Raw genomic sequence first — 21,257 nt, forward strand, 5'->3', positions numbered from 1 at the left:
GTTTGGGAGTGTCCCTGCATCAATTTCGTCATATCATCACTCATCCTCATCTTCGTGATTAGCCAAAAGTGACAGAAAAGCAAAGTAAAATAAACCAAATCAATCAATCATTTCTCAAACAGGCTATAGTTTTGAGCTTAGTTCATGAAACTTACAGGAGTAATACAATTCTTGACATATAGTACATGATTAAGGAGGGTAGCAAGTCATCTATTTAATGACTACCTTAAATTTAATATCATTTAGATAAAATTGTGCAGCTGGAAAACATGATAGACTGCAATGTGAGTAAAATCAGGTGACATGTTTTAAGATTGGAGATGAAAAACTTATTTTTTTTATGTTGCATGTTCCATACTGTGCTGTACAATTTTTCAAGACTGTTTAGAATGTATTTTCGGAGTCTAATTAACTAAACTGAGTCGTATTAGAGAATTCATTGGTCAACAATTTTGTAGTAATATTTTTAAAATTATATTTCGTAGTTTAGGAGAGGAGTAGAGGCAATATCACAAACATTATAACTTCCAAAAATATACTTTGGAGGGTTGGCCTTGGATTGCATTTGAGAAATATTGGTCATGTAATGACATTTGAAGATGGTTGATGATAGACTGATTTTCATGAATTAAGAAAGAAAAGTCTCAGAAATATTAGGGCATCACTTGCGTTTTAAGTTTTAAATAAAAAGTGTAATATATTGGGTGGTTTTGGAAGGTGTGGAGAAAATCACCAATTTTGTAACTGAGATAACTGCATCAAATTTAAAGATTTTAAGCTAAAATTCATGTAGTAACTAGAAAAATTGCTGCAGCTTGCATCATCTCAAACACCTACCACCTTGTAAATATAAAATCCACTCTTTGATCAGATAGGCTAATTGGGACTGTGCATACAGTTTAAAGTTGAATACACCGACATTTTGCTCTTTAGAGAGTTGAACCTTGGAACTGTGATTACAAAACAGCACAGCAGTACCATTACACATTCTAGGAATGTTAGAATCACACTCATTGTCAAATATTTTAGAACTGAATATTTTACTTAATTTATTGTAATCATTTGAAAAGAATGAGACCTTCATTATCAAAGGGTGTCCCAAAAGTAACGCAGGATTTAAATTTACAAAATGAACCTTCATTTATACATGAATTGACAAAGTTGTGACATACTTTGAAAGAGTAAATGCTCTGATTAAATATGGAAAATAATATCCGGCAAATGTCCTCCACGTCTCATATGGCACTCGTGCAATCTTTTGACCAAATTTTCAATCACATTTTTGCAAAGTTGTGGCTCAATTGTTGTGATAACAAGTCAGATTTCTTCTTTATGTTCGTGAATGTTTGGTATGCGTTTGCTGTAAACTTGGACTTTACAAATCTCCAGAGATAAAAGTCACACGGTGTAAGATCGCATGATTTGGTGGCCAATTGTGATCAATGTTGTGCGAAATCAGCCGCCCATGAAATTTCTGCTGTAACAACTCAGTGGTTTTGCACCCCGCATAACATGTGGCGCCATCCTGCTGGAAGAACATCTCATCAACATCAAAGCCAAAGTCCATGGCTTCCACCTGAGGCCACAACAATGCTGATACGAGGGTCACTATTTATATTTTGAGCTTAACAATGAAAAAACAGGAATTTGCCATTGAAAACTGCATTATTGTTTTTCGAAGTATTCTCCTTTATGGTCAATACACTTTTGCATTCGTTCAAACCATTTGTCAAAGCAGTTTTTCCAATCTTCTTGAGACACCTCCATAATATGGTTTTAGAACGCATCAACGGAATCTTCCGCCGACGAAAATCGTTGTCCACGCAATTTATTCTTGACATTCGGGAACAAGAAGAAGTCATTGGGTGCCAAATCAGGACTGTACGGTGGATGTCAGTTGTTAGACGAGATGTGTGACAGCTGGCATTGTCTTGATGAAGAATGATCCGACGGCGTTTGTTTGTTTTCCGTATTTGACCGAAGACCTCTGGCAAACAAATTGTTGTGTACCATTCAGAGTTGACCGTTCTACGTTCCTCTAAAGGCACAGTTGCCACATGACCAGTTTTCCCGAAAAAACAGTCGACCATTTGTTTCGATGTGCTTTGAGCGCGAACAACTTTTGTTGGATTGGGTTCATCTTGAAACACCCATACAGTCGACTGCTGTTTACGTTCCGGCTCATATGCATATATCCATGATTCGTCACCTGTTACAATCCTATATACGTCTTTTGAAGCACCATGATTGTATTTATTGAGCATTTGTTTGCACCAATTGACGCGAGCATCTTTTTGAGTTTTTGTCAAATTGTGTGGGATCCAACGAGAACATACCTTTCTCACAGCTAAATGATCATGTAATATTTTATATATGCTGGTGGAACTAAAGCCTATGGTTGCCTCAATCTCACAGTATGTCACATGACGATCTTGCAGTATTAGGTTTTGCACAGCATCAATGTTTTCTTGAACAACAACTGATTTCGGACGACCTTCGCGAATCTCGTCGGTGAGCGAATGGCGGCCACGATTAAATTCGTTATACCAGCGTTTCACAGTGGCAAAGGATGGGGCTTCATCGCCAAATGTGGAAGTAAGCTGATCGATGCACTCTTGTCTTGATAATCCACGTCGAAAATCGTAAAAAATCATCGCACGAAAATGTTCACGAGTTAATTCCATTTTATTGTTGTCGAGCAATCTCCAAGGCAACATAAACAACACAAATGAAGCTACTGACAAAACATTTGAAGTACGTTATGGTCAATAATGCCAGACGATTCCGTGCAAACATCAAATCACGCCTAACTTCAATCAGTGTTGCCAAGGCTCAAAATATAAATAGTGACCCTCGTATCAGCTTGCAATAATGTACACCATTGACAGTTACTGCACTTCCGGACTTGTTTTCGAAGAAGTGCGGGCCAATTATTCCACCACCTCCTACAAGGCGACACCTGTTCAAGGCCAACACTAGGTGATGTCACCGTTGCCATGACAACTGGCTAAAGTCTTCCGCAACCTGGCGGCGTCTGCCCTTGGTTTCTTTATGCTACAACAAACTCTTCACGTGCGTAGCGCCGAGCGGCATATTATTTGAGTATTATCGTGTGCGTTCTGCTGGGAAAAGTTTAATTTAACAAACAAATGAAAAATGTCAATATTAATGTGAAAATTAGGTGAAAACATCTGCACTTGTTGTACTTGGCCAGCTACCACTGGTCCAAGACCCAATCGACGAATGCCCGTTGCTGCACGTGGTCTTGCGCCTTCAGCTCTTGAGTCATCTGAATCTTGTATGGGTGTATATTCAGATCTTTTGCCATAATCCGCTGCATGGTGCTCCTCGAATGTCAAACTCAAGAGACCTGCGGCAAATTGACATTCTCGAACACTCAGTGACACTAGGGCTTACAGCGGCAATGTTATCGGCTGAGCGTCCGGTACGAGGACAGCCACTTATTTTGTCGTCCATCACCGAACCTGTTTGTTCACACTTTTGAACCACTCTTTTCACAGTCGTTCCATTCGGCACGTTTTCCCACCCAAACATACCATGTAATTTGCGCACGGTTTCAGCACAACACTCTTTGTATTTGTAATATGTTTTTACGATGGTTATGCGCTCCTGCATCATGTATTTCTCCATCACGACTAACTCACTACTAACCGGAATGTGCTTACTACAACATGTGCTTCAGACAGAGTTGCCAACCCAACGGGAAAAAAATGGCGTACAATTTAAATCCTGAGTTACTTTTGGGACACCCTTTATATTATATATGTATATGAAAAACCCAGTGAACCCCATTTTTACCCAGGTTCTATCAAATTTTTCTGATGAAAAAAAAAAGACTCCAAGGTCGGATTTTTTTTTAAAAAAATGGTTATAATGGCCAACCCTGGTATTAACATGAAGAGGGATTTCACTAAGACTTGTGGAGAAACTATTTGTGAAATGGTAGAATTATTGTATACTTGCAAAATGCAGTTTGTCTGTAGCGAAAGATACTTCAGAAAGTGCTGCAAAAGATAGATAATTTTTACAACTCTTCATATGTTGTTCTATTCATAAATATAATATCTTTTGATTGTGGAAATGATGACAACTGAAATCACTTAATTTTTTATCCGAAGTCTGACAAAAATGTTAAATTTTTTTAATAGTGTTAGGAGTTGTACTGATTAATCACAATCAATTGATCTCATATTACAGGCTACAATGTTGTGGAGGTTAATGCCAGTGATGACAGAAGTCCTGAAGTATTTCGTACTCAACTTGAAGCAGCAACCCAAATGAAATCTGTTATGGGAAATCAACCACGACCCAACTGCCTGATCCTTGATGAAATTGATGGAGCTCCAGCTGTAAGTATATTTGTATTTGCTCCTCTATGGACATGTGCCTGCATGTGTGTGTGTGTTGTGTCTACATAATGAGATGTGTATGAAATCATCTAAATAAGGGATGCAGTGCATGTGAAAGTAAATGTAGTATCTGTGTGAATGTGTACATGAAGTATGTTTGTATAGATGGATGAATGGATGTATTTCAATTCTTGATGGAGAACTGGCATATACATGATATGCAATTTGTGGATATATGTGAGAGACATAATTGTGAATGGATGACGACTGTAATGAATAGATGTGTCATAGATGGATGGATGACTTTGACATTATGTGAAAACAGATGGATGCGACTTATCTTTTTGTGTGGAATGTGGTGCCCTTATAGCTTCATGTAAAGATTAGATGGATACATTGTAATCCATAGATGTGATATGAGGGATGGTTGAATAGGATGGATAGATGTGATGACATGATTGGATGTACTGGATGTGAAGACTTGAATGGATGAATGTGATGGGATTGGTGTATGAATGGATGATTGTGGATATCATGCATGGTTTTATTAGGATTGATAGGATGATACATGGTTGTGTGGGATGGGTAGATAGGATGGACAGGATGAAGGATGGCTGACTACATGTGATGGATACATATACAGTGCGATCGAAAAGTCCCCGCACTCATACTTTGAAAATATGCTACGAGGTCAGTAGGCAACATGAGTTGGCAACGTTGTTAGTAGTGACTGGTATGACCTTGAAGAATGCGATAACGTCCCGGGAGAGCTGCACTGCTATTACAGTCAGTGGTGTGAGTCATTATTGTGCAGTCGGTCGACAATGCCTTTTAAGCGAGCGCAGCGAATCGCTTTTTAGAAGCATATTTTGAGTGTAAGACATACAGAGGTTGTGTGGAGAAATGGAGACGTCTATTCCCTGATGATCCGGTGCCAGGAAAAAGTGCAGTGTATGATCTTGTTCGCCGATTTCGTGAAACAGGCTCAGTGCATGATCGACAACGAAGTGGAAAACCCAAGGTCGTCACACACGAATTCCTAGAGAACGTGAGTCAGCGAATGTTGCAATCTCCAAGAAATTCTATACGACGTTTGTCACAAGAAGTTGGAGTATCATATGGATCCACACAGAAGGCACTGAAAGTAGCCAAGTTTCACCCATATCATGTGAAAGTCGTCCAGGAGCTGAAAGCGTTAGATAAAGATAAGCGTATCAAGTACTGCCGGTGGTTCCGTGCTTTCACACGCAACAATGTGGCCATTCTCGATAAAACTTTTTTTACCGACGAAGCATGGTTTCATCTCAGTGGATACATCAACTCACAAAACACCCGAATGTGGGCAACTGTAAACCCACATGCCCTGCATGAAGTACCACTACATTCTACAAAGGTCGGTGTCTGGTGTGCCATTTCGCGACGAAGGATTGTTGGACCCCTGTTCTTTGAGGACACAGTGGATGGCGATGTGTACAGGGATTTGGTGCAACAATTCGTGGCTATGTTGGAAGAGGATGAGCGTGAATGTTGGTTCCAACAAGATGGGGCAACGTGCCATACTGCAAACGACACAATGGCTATGTTGCGCGAGTTTTTCGGGAACCGCATCATCTCCAAAAATTTGTGGCCCCCTCGTTCCCCCGATCTCACGTCCCCCGATTACTTTCTTTGGGGGTTCCTGAAAGAAAGAGTATATACACACAACCCTCGCACATTGGATGAACTCCGACAAGCAATTTCTGACACTATTGCTGCAATTCCAGCGGAAACATTGAGGAAGGTGTCGCGGAACATGTGTAAGCGTGTAGACATGTGTTTACAGCGGCCATTTTCAACACTTCCTATGAACTGGAAACCAAACACTACTTAGCAATGTCCATAGAGAGTGCAGCATAACCTCCATTGTGTGTTTATGTGATTATGTTATGTTTGTGTTGCATTATGTTTGTGTTTTGGAAACTTTTTCCTCATGCGCTTAAAGTTATATGTCATCTTGTTTGTGTTTTACCGACCGTTGCCATTACAGTATACCTCACTTTTGGTTTACATTTATTTTTCTGTGTAGTACAAGGACTAAAGCATTTATATATGTATTCCTTTCGTTCCCATGTGTATTACTTTCTACACAATAAATTCTTAAATAGTGAGTGCGGGGACTTTTCGATCGCACTGTATAATGTGATTGGATGGATGGATTGGATGCGGTAATTTTGATTGAGATTGAGTGTGTTTGATGTGTGGACCTGATGGAATAATGAATATATGATTAGATGCATATGATTGTGGGATGGAAGTGATGGGTGTTATGGATAGATGTGATGCATGGATACATTGTTGTGGGTTTTGTATATATTGATATGATGGATGTCACAGATGATGTGATGGATGAACGTTTTGGATGGATTTGATTTACTGAAGAATGAATGGATGCATTACATGATTAATGTAGTGGACTGGTGGGATGGAAGGATGATGTGGTGTGATGGATTGGGTTGAATGATGTGGGATGGATGCAATGAGCATGGATTGGATTTAATGGATGGATGAATGTGTGAATGTTATGGATATATGGATGTATGGAGTTATGAGTAGAGCTCGGATTTGTATGTAATTATTCCTTTCTAGATACATACCTTGAACAGGAAAATGTTAACGAATTATATAACTAACATGATTTTGCATAAGTTTTATGTTACACATTTTTACATATTTGCCAGGATATTACATATTTTACATACCGTATTTACTCATGTATATTGTGCACTTTTTCCAAAATTTTTGCTCCCAAATACTGTGGTGCGTATTATGCATGGAATATTTCAGACAGTCAACATGAAACCGTACAGGGCCATTCCATGATTTTGGGACACTTGCATTTTGTACTTTGATATTACATAAAAATCCGGGGTCTAGTTATGAGTGTTATGGATGCATGGGTCTGATGGGCAGATAAATGAATGTTTCTGCATGGTTGATCTGATTTGATGAATGGATGATTAAATGTAATATGTGGATGATTGAATGAATAAGACGTGATTGATGCATTTTGCACATATATGGATGGTTGGATTGGGTGCATAGATGGAATAGTCAAGATAATGTGATGGATGAATGGTTTTTTATGCTGAATGGATATATATGTGTGATGCATGAATGGATCATATATGTGATGCATATGATAATGTGATGTAATTCGATGTATGGATCTGGTAAGAGTATGTAATGATTGCTCAAAGTGATGAATGTGATGAAGAGTGGATGTGTTGCCTGGATGTGATACATGGAATGGATGCATAATCACTTCTGAAAATGGATAGTTTGCATGTTTTGATTTGATGTAATGCATGGATGGATGATGGACTGGTGGGATTTAGGGGATAATTACTATTACTATTATGAGTATATTTGTAATGTAGGCATGTATTAAATTCTTATTTGTGTTTAGTTTTAGTCATTCTTTCTATCTGTATTCATGTAATATTATATTATATATACACTTATATTTTCTTATGTTGCTCAGGACAAGTGTTAAGTGATAGAGCAGCCTACAGCTGAACCTCACCTGCAAAATAAAGGAATTATTATTATTATTATTATTTGTGGTTTTATGAATGTACATGATGAATAGATGCCATGCATATGAAGGTGAAATGGGTGTCATTGGATGAATAGAATGTGATGATTTTGTTTTTGTGTAGTTGTATTTGATTGATGGATCAGAGGAAATGATGACTTGATGCTTTGATGTGACACATGCATGGTTGAATCTGATCTATGGATGAATATGAAGCATTGGTGGAAGTGGTTGTTAGATGATGGAAGTCATGTTTGTGATGGATGGATTCACTGATTGTATGCTATGCATGGATGCATGTTTGGTTGTGAAGTCATATATGCTGCATGTTTTAATGTGATAGTTGTGTGTCAGGAATGGATGGATGTGATAGATTGGTTAATGTAATGGATTAGATTGGACATGATTGATTTGCCTGATGGATGAAATGAACAGGTGGGATGGAGTAGATGATATGACCATATGATGGGTCAATAGATGTGGAGGATGGATCGATGAATGAATGAAAGGTGAGTATGATGAAGCATTGTGATGTTATGGGTGTACTGCATGGCTGAATTTGATTGCTAGATGGGATTGACAGGATTTACGTGTTTGTATGCAATGGTTAAATTAGTTGGATGTGCGTGATGAATTAATTTTATGCATCAATGGCAATCTCACTATGGAGTTTGAGTTCAATTTAGCTCTGTAATTAATGCATTAATGTGGTTTGTCAACACTGCATAACCTGGCTTGTGCACGTTTGTTCAGTGTGGAAGTTGTGTTTTGTTTCATTATTACGTGATTCTTAAGTTTTCTTATGTTCTGAAGTGTCCTGCTTATGTGAATATATCTCAAAGTAAATACATAATTGTGTAATGGGTATACAACAACTATTCTTGTTATTAACAAAGAACTGTGTGAGGGAAAGTGTTGCAGTCGGCAGTAGGTTGAGTTTTAAATGAAGACACGGAATAACATTTCCCTGAACGTCACATGTAGCTATCCAACTATATCTAGTCAAAATGATTTTGATTGGTACAAGATGCTTAGGACAAAGCACACCTTCATCACACAGCAAATAGATCACAACTGAATAAGGGCTGGAAAAGAGTCAGGTAGATACTGTAGAGGGGAGGCTGATCAACAGTATGTTTAAAAAGGTATCAAATGAAACTTGCTTGTGTCATTCTGACAGACATGAGACCAATTGTATGAGAAAGTGCTGGATTTTTATTGGCTATTTCAGTTTTACTAGTATATGTATTAGTTTTGTGTAATTGCAAAATTTGTGCAACTGTTTTTTTGGGGAGGGGAGGAGGAAGGTGTAGAGTTGCTGTATTTTGGAAATATTCTCTTATCAATCTTCAAAATAAGTGAATAGGTTGCAATTGTGATCTGTCATTATTCACATCTAAGTTAAGAATTTAAATTCTTCCTATTGCCAAAAAGCTAGACTAGCATAATATCTATTGTCTCTACCCTGCTAAATATGTGTACTTACAAGTATCTGCAGCCTTTACATCAACTCATGCTTAATATTTCTTTCCACAAATTCAAATTTCACATCTCTTTTTACATCAACTTTCTCCTTTGTTACCGTGGATAAACTGAAGTATTGTTGTCAGGTAACCATCGATTGAGGAATTGTTGAATTGGTATCGCAGCTTCTTTAGTTAGCACCATTTGATATATATGTAGGAGTATTTTTGTGCAGCATTTAAACTCATTACATTTAGTACAAAATATAAGCAAAAAATACCAAAGTATTGATAAAGCCACTTATTTATGGTGAATTAAATAACAAGATTTCTGTACAAAAACTGGTCACATATCAGGATCAAAAGCAGTATGTAAAAGTGGCATTTTGGTGTTAAAATGGTGTATGTAATCCTAAATTTGATTTTAAAAGAAACTACACTGATTTCCAGGCCCCATTGTGGAGTGGTTAGCACATCATGGTACAATGCCAGGGGTCTCAGGTTTGAATCCCAGCCTGAGCATGGATGTTTGTGAGTGTCCATCCATCAATTTCATCATATCATCACTTATTCCCATCTTCGCAAATTAGTCAAAAGTGGCACAGAAAACAAAGTAAAATAAAGCAAATCAAATCAAATCAAAACTACACTGATTACTCAAAATAAACATTTCCCTTCTAATAGCACATTGTATGTACGTAGTTTCCAGTGTGTTAAGTTTATTTCTGTATAAAGGGTCCATTTTTGCTTCTCAAATATTTACAGCAGAATTAATCAATTTTTCATGAATTGCATCACTCACAAGATAATTCAGACTTCAGAAACTGTTATGTCTGTACTTAAATTCTAAATTTCGTGTTAAAATTTTAATTTCGCATTTTGGAGGGTTTTTTTGCATCATTTTGTGAGAAAACATGGTAGAAAAATGCACCTCACACCTTTCAGAAACATGAAAAATAAACATTAGTGTGTTATTCCACATCTTGTGTTTCCATCAAAAATGAAATATGCATGCCTCTAGATATCTGGTATGATATCAAGTTCATGATATCAACACTCCATGGAGATAGAGATACATCAGAATCACACAGTTTGACTATGAATTATCACTCAGCTTTATCTGTAGCACATGAAAGGTAAATAATAATGAATAAGAAAACATACAAAAAAAAATACATTTCTTTTTAATATTTTTAACATGCACTCTTTTTACTTTTAGCCATCGATTGATGTTTTGGTGAAGTTTATAGATGGGAAAGGAACAGGAAAAGGAAAAGGCAAGAAGAAAGGTGCTGAAGAAAATATAAAACTTTTGAGAAGACCTATAATATGTATATGTAATGATGTGTATGTTCCTGCATTGCGACCACTGAGGCAGTCGGCCTTTATTGTACATTTTCCTCCGACAGCATCAGCAAGGTAAATCATGTTTTTTTTTTCTTTCCTATTGTTCACAGAAAGTCCTCCTTTTAATTTTAAATGTTTTCTGATATATGTGTAGTTTCTACTTCATCTTTAGGTTGTTTTAGAGACTACAAATTAATTTCTCATTAATAGGTATTACAAGAGTTGGCAACTATTTTTTTTTTGCGTTGCTGGTACAGGACCGTTACTGCAATGTTCGTACCCCCACACAACAACACAACGCAGCACAACAATACAGGCTGCGCTCAACACTCTAGATACTTCAGTTAAGAGGGCGGCAAAAGTTTACCCATATGTGCTAACTTCTTAACAGTCGTTGAACATAGACTCCAATAAATATCTCAGGGCTTACTGGGATAAGGAAAGGTTACGTCAGCTTTATGTATATTTGTTTATTATAAACACAACACAACTGTTAGCACACTTACACACGTATCTTTACCTGTCACTTGCATTTACCTGTACCACACACGGCCTTTTACCTTTACCACACACGTGCATTTACCTGTACCACTTCTGGTCTCGAAGAGATAAGGGGAGCAGGGAACATCCAATTTATTCCTTGCAGTGAGGTGTCAGGGGGAGTATGGGGACCTAATTTTATTTAGGGTCTTGATCGCTGATGACATCACAGGCTCCCCTGTAAAAGAAAGTAGGAAGCATGCGGCACCCCCAACCTCAGCTGGGAACTGGCCGTAGCCATCGGCAACCCTGACGAGCGGGACGTAGGAGAAACGGCACCCCCCCGTTCACTAACCGGTTTGGTGCTTCCGACAAGCGGGAGCTAGGTCAGGGAACAAAGGATGCCATGACAACCCCGACGTTAGTTGGGAATTGGCAAGCCAACCGGTGTCTCCTATACAGGGACGGCAGGTTAGGAAGGACGGTGCTGGTACTCCCAGTCAAGCCGGGCAGGTGGAACCTGAGTACCTATCAGCCGAAGCGATTGTACCAGGTAGGTAGGTTGCTGCTAGGCTGTTCTTCTTTCTTCTCCCTTCTGGGATGGCTGCTAGGCTTCTAGCTGGGAGGCAGCTTCACCATGGATGTTTGCCAGTTGACATCAGGGAGCCAACTGAGCTCCCAGCCTCGCTGTGCTGCATTTATACTCGTGGTGGCGCATGGGCGGCGAAAATTCTAACTAAGAGTATGCGTTGCCAACTCACTTTTTTTTACATGTTGCAAACTCCATACTGAGAATTATCATGGTTTGATATTGAGAAATCACTAGTGGAAAAATCACTAGATGCACATGTTACCATAACAAAAACTGTGTGCATTAAGACAATACAATTAATAATGATTTATTTTCCTGTAGTTTACGGTTATTACAAGCATAAGAAAACAGTTTTTTCTTTGTGACATTTCAGGAGAAATGTTAAATTGTTAAATGAATCACATCGTCGCATAAAATTCACTTGCGAACCCATGAATAACAATGTAATTTCTTTCCTTGATCTGCAAATTAAGACAACTGACTCAACAATTCAAACATCAGTCCATAGGAAAAAATTAGCAGGGGAAAAATACATCCATGCCAATTCAGAACATTCGCGTATAACAATGGATAACATATTTTTAATTTTTTTCCTGAGAGCACAAAGACTATGTTCTAATAATAAGAATATCAAAAATGAAGAAGAAAGGCTTTTTAATATAGCAAAAGAAAATGGCTTTTACACTAACAGAATAAATCAAATCAAAAACAAGTCGCAAGAAAACTAAAGGAAAAGAGAAATACAGACAAAGATGAAAAATCTGTTGAAAAGAAATTTGTGTGCATTCCATTCCACAAGGGATTCTCATATAAAATTGCAAAAAATTTTAGAAGTTTTAATTTCAAAATTGTTTTTAAATCACCAAGAAGTTTGGAATGTACATTTAATGAATTCAAAATGAGAAACTCTCTACCAGATGTGGAAACCACAGGAATATATAATATAAGTTGTTCATGTTCAAAGGATTATGTGGGACAAACAGCAAGGAAAATGGCAATAAGATGGCACGAACACGATTTGGACATTATAAATCTAAACCCAAGAACAGGTTTGTCAACTCATATCATCGAAGAGAAGCATTTGATTAAAAAGAGAAGGGTTTTAAAAAGATTAACGGGAAACACAGAGTTGAATGTCTGGGAAGCTTCGTTCATTGCAGAAGAACACTGGAATAAATTAAATAATGAAAATGGTAACATAGATCCAGTCTGGAGTTTTCTTTTTCACAAATGGAGTAAGCCACCATCTTTAAAATTTAATGTAACAGAAAACATCAAGAGACTTTGTGAAAACAATGATGAATTTGAATTACCTGATGATATTTGAGATTCATAATTAAATAATAATAATATTAATAATCTGAAATAAAAATAAAACAGACTGCTTCTTTTCACAGTTAAGTTGCTATATTACAACAATGTAACATTGACAACATCCATTATATAAGGGATTCTTTTTGTTTAAAAAAATTAGTAACCATTGTTATAACTGTATCTTTAGTCAAAATGAAAATAAATGTCTGATGAAAGGAGCGTGTGTTCTCCTGAAACGTCACAAAGAAAAAACTGTTATGCTTGTAATAACCGTAAACTACAGGAAAATAATTCTACAATGCAAGCAATGCATACATACAAGAAAGACAATTAATAATGAGTCGCGCAGGACTCTGCATTACTAAACAATGGGTATAACAATGTAAATGACAATTATTAACGTTTTAAAGAACAAGTTACATTTAAAACTGAAAGCGTATGCCTCACAGGGACATTCTGCTCCACTCTTTCAACTGAAATCTTAAATCAAAAAGAATATAGCGACCATGCAGGGTCTAATCATATATTAGTGGCGACCACGCAGGGTCTATTAGTAAATGGTGACCACGCAGGGTCTTTACATTACAAATATTTGAAATGCAACCTTTGTCCAGAAAGTTTCAAGCATGGTAAAATAACTAAGAAAATATTGTACTCGTCAATTATTTGTCCTGGGTACCTTCAAATTAGTCCTTTTTGGAATTGACACACATCTGCCAACACTTCTGCAGGCTCTGGTAGCATGCAGAGAAAGCCTCTTCTGGGATGCTGTGTAGCTCAGCTGTCGTGGATACCTGGATAGTTGAAATGTTAATATGCCATGTTCCCTTCAGTGCCCTTTTTAACCATGGAAAGAGGAACGTATCACACGGAGACATATCAAGGAAGAATTGAGGGTGTGGAAGAGCTGTTGTAATTTTGTGTTTTACCATACATTTATGGTCAGACAATGCAGTGTCTGACAGTGTCACACATTGTCATGCAAGAGAAACTATTGTCCTGAAGCCAATAGGTCAGGTCGTTGTCGAATAATTGCTTTCCGCAAACATTTCAACACACTCGCATAGAAAGTTTGGTTTCTGAGGCATATATTCGTGGTGGACAATACCTCTGGCATGAAGAAAACAATCAACAATGTGTTTTTATGGTTGCCTCTTGACCTTTTTTGATGTTGGCGATCCAGAACCTCACCATTCAGTGCTTGTTGCTTGGTTCGAATTCATAACACCATGTTTCATCCTCGGCAATGATGCACCACACAAAGGTGAGATCACTTTCAGCCCTTTTCAACAGCTCTGCAGCCACTGATGCTCGGTGTTTCTTCTGCTCTTCTGTGAGCAAGAGAGAGATAATTTGTCAGTTCAGTTTCCTTTTCTCCAAATCAAACTGTAAAATCTCGTGGCATGCCATCTTGCTGATACCCAGTTCATTGGCTAGCATGCGTACAGTGACGTGGTGGTCCTCACGTATCCTGTTCCTTATGTGCTCCATGTTGTCATCAGTATGGGTTGTTTATAGCCACCTGGATTGAGGTTCATCCTCCACAGACTCACTGTCATTCACAAAATGCTTGGGCCACTAGAACACTCATGCTCTTGAGTATAACTATTCACCATATGCCTGCTGGATAAGGTTCCAGGTTTCCATGCTGTCTTTCCTAACTTCACACAAAACTTTATGTTCACACATTGCTCGATTTTCACATTCATGCTCTATCATCACCAAGAATGCAATACAATACCACTGCAGCGAAGACACCTGTTTTACCATGCACCTCCCTGCCATCTCGCGGAATCTTGCAGAAACACTTTCAAGGTCACAGGAAGATCTGCAATCAACTGCACCACCTGCTACGAAACTGATTTCTAGTTAATTCTAATTCTACTTCTACTTCGAATTGTAGCCTCTGTCTCGAAACTTTCCTGACAGAGGTTGTACACAAATGGAAGAGGACACTATATGAAACTGAATAATGTATGAACAAAGCAAGTCATGTGTACTAGAGGTTGGTGATGAAGTGCCAAAAAAATTATAAACTAATGTATCGTTCTACATGTGTGATTAGTCACATCTCTTGTGCATGTGTGTTGTAACTACCTCTTTCAAAAATCCCTGTGCTAGATGTCGCATTTTCTTCGTTTGCCAAATTTAACTTGTACTCATGTGAATTAGATGGCAGTTTTGCTTATACTCTTGAGAATAGATTGAATAATTTACATGCACACTGTGGAAATATTTTACGAGGATTCTGCTTCGAATTTCGCAGTCAGTGACAATTTTGATCCTAATTGGAAGTTTTTAGGTTATTTTCATAATTAATTCTATAATACCCAGGGTGGCGACAGACCTGAAAAACCTGGAAAACCGGGAAAAGTCAGGGAATTTGAGAGGTAAAAAAAAGTCAGGGAAATGTCAGGAAATTTTGCCTTTATTGACTTTTTTTTAATAGGCGATGGAATGAATGTGCGAGGCATTTGCTTTGAAAGATGTCATTATGTAGCGCTGCATGGGAACAGGAAATCTTGTTGCTAAATCTCGGCCTCAACTTTTAGGTCCCTTTTATGTTCAACACAACCACAGCGCCAGAACAGAAACCAGTGAGGGGGGAGGGGAGAGAGAGAGAGAGAGAGAGAAATTTCCGGAGGGGCAGACAAATTTGATAAGCCTCTAAATATCACATGGAAAATGCATTGAATTATCGTTATTTTTGTTATCTGTATGGAAGTAGTAAGGGGGCAGAACAGTCAACAGGTGGAGGGTGGAGAAGGTGGAGATGGGCATTATCACTGTGGCATTCTCTGATAGTTGTTGGACGTCGTACAATGGCATTTTGTCGGACATTCTGAAGGAACATGGAAACAAAAAGGGCACTATGCAACCTTGTAATTTGTTTAATGTCATGGTACATGTTGGATGAACATGTAGGCTCCATTGATGCATATGATTTTTGTCGGATATCGCTGTTCAACTAATGTTGAACTTCGACAAAATGTTCACTACAACGTGCGACAAAAATTGCATGCATGCCATTGTTATGAAATTAATTTTTGTTGGATGACTTCGGACTGCAACATCTGAAAAATATTCCATGCATAAACAGAGCCTTGTACATCCGAGTTTGTCTGGTGTGGTACAACATTTCATTGAACAAACTTTTTGGCTCCTTATATAAATGTCGAACGTAGCAGTTCGATGCTTGTCATTCTGCGACATCCGACAAAAATCACACGCATTGCGCTCTCATGAATCCGACGTTTCTTGGATATTCCAGTATGACATTTTTTGTCATTTACGGCATTTGTCAGATGCAACATCCAACAAAAATAGAGCCTTAGTCTGCTGCACCACTGCAAATATGCTGCTGGAATTTTATTACTCTTCTGGCTCACTTAATCTTATTCAATGTAGAAAAGTGTACGAAGGTTTTCTTTCCTCATCCAGGCGTAATACTGGTTTTGCACAGGTTAACATTCGTTTACAATGACATGGAACTATAATTCCATGTCAAGAAGAATCAAAGAAATCGGGATATATATGTTGGATAATGTCACGAAAAGTAAAACAGAAATCTGCATTGGTAAACGTCATATAAATTTGACAAGTGCATGATGCTCCCAACCTCAAATTTTCTGCAACACTCGTATTGCAATTCACGCCAACCCCCACCCCCTTCGGTCCTGTCTGTTTAAATTTGTGGAATGTCCAATGTTATTAAATAAAATTATAATAATAAATATGAAAATATTTAATATCATAATTACTGGATTCATTCAATCCTAAAAGCATATCACTTTCTTCAGTAATTGACGTTTCTCTGCCAGACCCTAAATTTTCACTTTTCATCTACTGATTTATACAAGGGGCGTTCAGAAAGTAAGTTCCAATTAGTAGGGACCTTTATTTTTCACAAACGTGATAATAGTGAAAAATTCGAAATAGTGAAATAACTTGAATTAGGCATAAAATGTGAATTATTGGCATTTTTCGCAAATTTTAAAAATGTACTTAAACAACTAAAAATGCCCCGAAATCCAACTTTCTTGTCTTTTTTAGGCTTAAAGAAACAAAATGTGCGATATTTGTGTATCTAGAACACACAAGTTTTCCAACATTTTATCCAATAGAAAACGATAATGTTGTATGTACTTGAAATAATTTTGACAACCACATTGAATCAAATATTTCCAACGATTTTCTCAACTTCTATCAGAACAATTTCCACCACAGGTCAAAGCGGCGGGGTACACACAGAAGCCACATCATCAGTATTTGTCGCGCAAGAAGTGTCTTGAATCACCGAGCTAAGTGGTGCAATTTTGGTGGAGGTCGAGTGCTCACCTACCACCACAGGGGAGTCGTAACATTGGCATTTGTCGAACGAGAAGTAATGAAAAATAACTTCCTCAAAAATCGGTTTCAACATATCAAACTGTCACGAAAATATGTACACCACATGACCTGCAATTTAAAACATTAGTTTAAAAACACCATGAAGGTATAATTTTAGGTATATTTGCCACAAAATGTGCTAAAATGAAAATGCGATTTCTTGAAAAAATAACACTGAGTAATAAAAAAAAAATAATAACACCAATTTGGAAGAAAAATAACAAAAGATCAAGATCGCTACCGATTAGGCATAAATAAAACAAGAATATCAGTAGAAATTAAAAGCATTAGTTACATTGACTCCTAATCTAATTTTCAGCATAATCATGTTAAAGAGCCTGCATGTACTCAGCTGTATGGGGTCGTGCACATTGGATTGACCTTCGTCTGATCTGTACTATCGCTAATGATGTCTGGTCTGTACACTTCACACGATTGCTGGTGGCTCTATGTCGGATTCTGAGCGTGCAAAAATCTGATTACCACACATTCCTCGCAGTCAGTTGGAGACTGTATGAGAGCTGCCATCTTTAACCAAACCTCAGTGAAAATATCGACATATAATAACGATAAAGGCTAAAGAGATTGAAAACTACAAAATTAGTTTTTGCATCAATCACTTCACTCTAAACTAATTTAGTTGTAACTTTAAAAAAAAATCAAATATTTTATTGAAAAACTGACTGCATATGAAAAAATCCCATAATTCCTCTCTAGCTTGTGAATAGTAATAATTTTCCATATTCACTATTTTGCAGTTTGAATGAAAATCATAGAGAAATAGAGTCAATTTCGTGGAAGCTAATATAAGTACTTCATATACCTGGATCTGTATGGCATTCTTATTTCCATTTGCAAAACATGTATTTTGTTTATAATTGTCAGGGAAAAATCTAAATTTTGTCCTGGAAAAGTCAGGGAATTTCATTTTTCCTTGTCTGTAGCCACCCTGAATGCCTTTTCAATGTATGTTTTCAGTAACTTCTTTAATGCAATATTTTTTTTTTACTTTGAAAAAAAATGATATGCAGAAAAAAATTATAAATATGAGAAAAAATTACATAAAATGTAACATATATCTGTGGAAAGAGGACGTGTCGTAGATTTCAGGAACAAATGTTAAATAATAATAATAACACACTTTTTTATGAGCTTTTTGAAAAACAGCAAAAACCCTTAGATAAACTCCGTATCTTCAGGCTCATCCGGAAAGGGTTAATGCAATGCTACTTCATAATTCACACAAGAACAGAAGGTGGCATGATGTAATATACATGCACTCATTGAATTGTGTCTACACAATTGAAAATTTATCAAAATGAGACAGTCTGTCTATACTTGATCAACTTACAGTCTCTAAGTCTTTAGTAGAAAGAAGATTTTTGAAGCTGAAATTGATAAAATCTTTTGTAATAAATAACAGCGTAAGAATAGTCTAATCTTTCGCTCAAAATACTTGCGAGTTGAGCTGTATATTAAATTTAATAAGCAGAAATAAAATGTCAGTTGTGATGCCTGTAGTGTTTTTTTCTATACGTGGAGAAGTCCCGTAGCAGGCTGAATGAGTCTCTAAGCTTTTTGTGAGAGGAGCATAGGGTTATTAGTTACTGTGATGTCAATGCAAGCTTAGCTGGAGGAATGTCACGAACTGCCTTGAACATATTTCTTTCTTTTTTTCTTTCACTGAACACATCACACAATTTTAATAGCTATTTTTGAAAGAATATTAATGTTGGAATTTTCAATTACCACATCAATATCAGTTTTGGCCTATTTTGCACCCTTCAGTGTATGTGGGAAAATGTCCCCTTATCTAAAATTCTGACTTAAAAAGATTATGACATGGGGTATAAAAAAACCCTTTGGGAAAAATTAAAGGTGCAAGGTTGTAAAGGGACCTGCACAGACACACACAACGCATTAAAAAGTCAGAATACACTAAAAGCTTCCTCACGGACAGTGGAAGAGACCAGCTTTTCTAAAAAGGTAAATACATGTGATAAAACACTGTTGTCATCATTCAACAGGGATGACAAATAGCTGGGAAGATTAAAAGTCTATCTGAGGAAAGGAATTATAATTCAATAAGAATATGCTGAGTTCTTAAAACAACATTGCACACACGACACATCGGAGGGTCCAGCCCTTGCAGCAAGTGCCCATGCTTTAGACAACTGTGTCCAATGCACAGTCGAGTGAGAAGAAATTATTCTCGACGAGATGGACGGGACTAGGATTGCGATGCACCCATAGTGGGCTTAATAGCATGAAGCTTGTTTCCCGTTACCGCATTCCACGTTTCCTGCCAATTGTCAAGGAGCACATTCAGCTACAAACATATCCCTTAAGCACAGTTCCTGATATTTGTGGTCAGCTATCATAACTAATCACTACAACTCATCAAATGTCAGAGCATTATTTCTTGATTTATAGATCTAATATTTTTGTTAAGGTAATCAGTATTTTTTCATATTCCAAGGTGGTGGATGAAATTTTAAACTAAGATTAGAAAACTTGGATGTTTTAAAGAATTTTGTGTTTAATCACATACTGTTGTGAGTTGTGTACGTGATCATTTTCTCTAGTAATCCAAATTGATCTTTCAAATTCTCCATCGCACTTTCTCTAACAGTGTGAGGAAAAATAAATATTAGGGCTGAGCCAGTACCGATGCCGATGTATCGGTATCGGAAAGTATCAGTTGTAATTAATTTACCAATACTTTCCTTCATTTTGGTCTCTCATGGGCTCTGCAAAAATGTCACGCGACACTTTTGTGGAGTCTAATTATCCTGGAAATTATGCAAAATTCGAAGTTCCTTTTTATTTTGCACCATTGTTGTGTGAAATAACTGAATTTTGTGACAATATAACATGTAATTTAATATTCTGATGTAATTCTAGAACATTTTAAACAACAAATTTTGGTAAATTGATGCATATAATTCAAGTGGAATACTTGCACGCTAATATTAATCAATACTTTGAACAACTTCTAAGTAACTCTCTATCCTTAAACCTGAAGGTTTATGGATGCAGCAATGCAAGCCTTCTACTTGTCCCTATCCTGAGCAAGATCTATCCAACAACTTCTATATAAGACGTAAGCGAGTTACTAAAGATATATCCGCGAAACTTACTTGTAAATGTTCCATTAATTTCGGTGGCCTCTGCCACCATAACATCAACAACTTCTAATTATTACAATTTTCAGGTATGGTATCAATGGGAATCAGTGAAAGCATTGACATTGGTATCGGTTCAAAATGGTATCGGCTCAGCCTTAATGAATATCAATAATAAATAAATATCTGCCCTATATGTAATGAAGTATTATGTTGAAATATTCTCCATATTATAATTCATTTATTTCTTGATGCTTATTTTTAGGTTAGCTCAACGACTTTTAGAAATATGTAGAAAGCAGAGATTAAAAACAGATCTAGGGGCTCTTCTAGCATTGTGTGAGAAAACTCAGAATGATATTAGATCATGCTTGTCAGCATTGCATTTCTTTAGAATACAAGGCAAAGAACTGAGGCTGAGAGATGTACAGAAGTCAAATATTGGACAAAAAGACATGCAGAAAACTCTTTTTGCTGTATGGCAAGAAATATTTCAAATTCCACGTCCAAAGAGGTGAGTCTCACATTTGTATTTCTAGTCTTTTAAATCTTATGTTATCTTTAATACTCATGTAATATGTGATAAGTGAATAAATTAGTTTT

The 21,257-nt window shown here is 37.1% G+C and overlaps 1 protein-coding gene across 2 annotated transcripts in view; it reads left to right on the forward strand.

Moving 5' to 3' along the window:
- cutlet (chromosome transmission fidelity protein 18 homolog) overlaps nt 1-21,257 on the forward strand; it is a 408,876-nt gene that overhangs the window by 64,217 nt on the left and 323,402 nt on the right. For both annotated transcript variants that reach the window (XM_083141467.1, XM_083141468.1), the window contains exons 10-12: nt 4,219-4,370; nt 10,627-10,826; nt 20,920-21,168. In XM_083141467.1, the coding sequence (XP_082997593.1) occupies nt 4,219-4,370; nt 10,627-10,826; nt 20,920-21,168 (601 nt within the window). The remainder of the gene's footprint in view (nt 1-4,218; nt 4,371-10,626; nt 10,827-20,919; nt 21,169-21,257) is intronic.

Source organism: Lepisma saccharinum, chromosome 20 (genome assembly GCF_977018435.1).
Source record: "Lepisma saccharinum chromosome 20, izLepSacc3.1, whole genome shotgun sequence".
Classification (NCBI taxonomy): Eukaryota; Metazoa; Arthropoda; class Insecta; order Zygentoma; family Lepismatidae; genus Lepisma; species Lepisma saccharinum.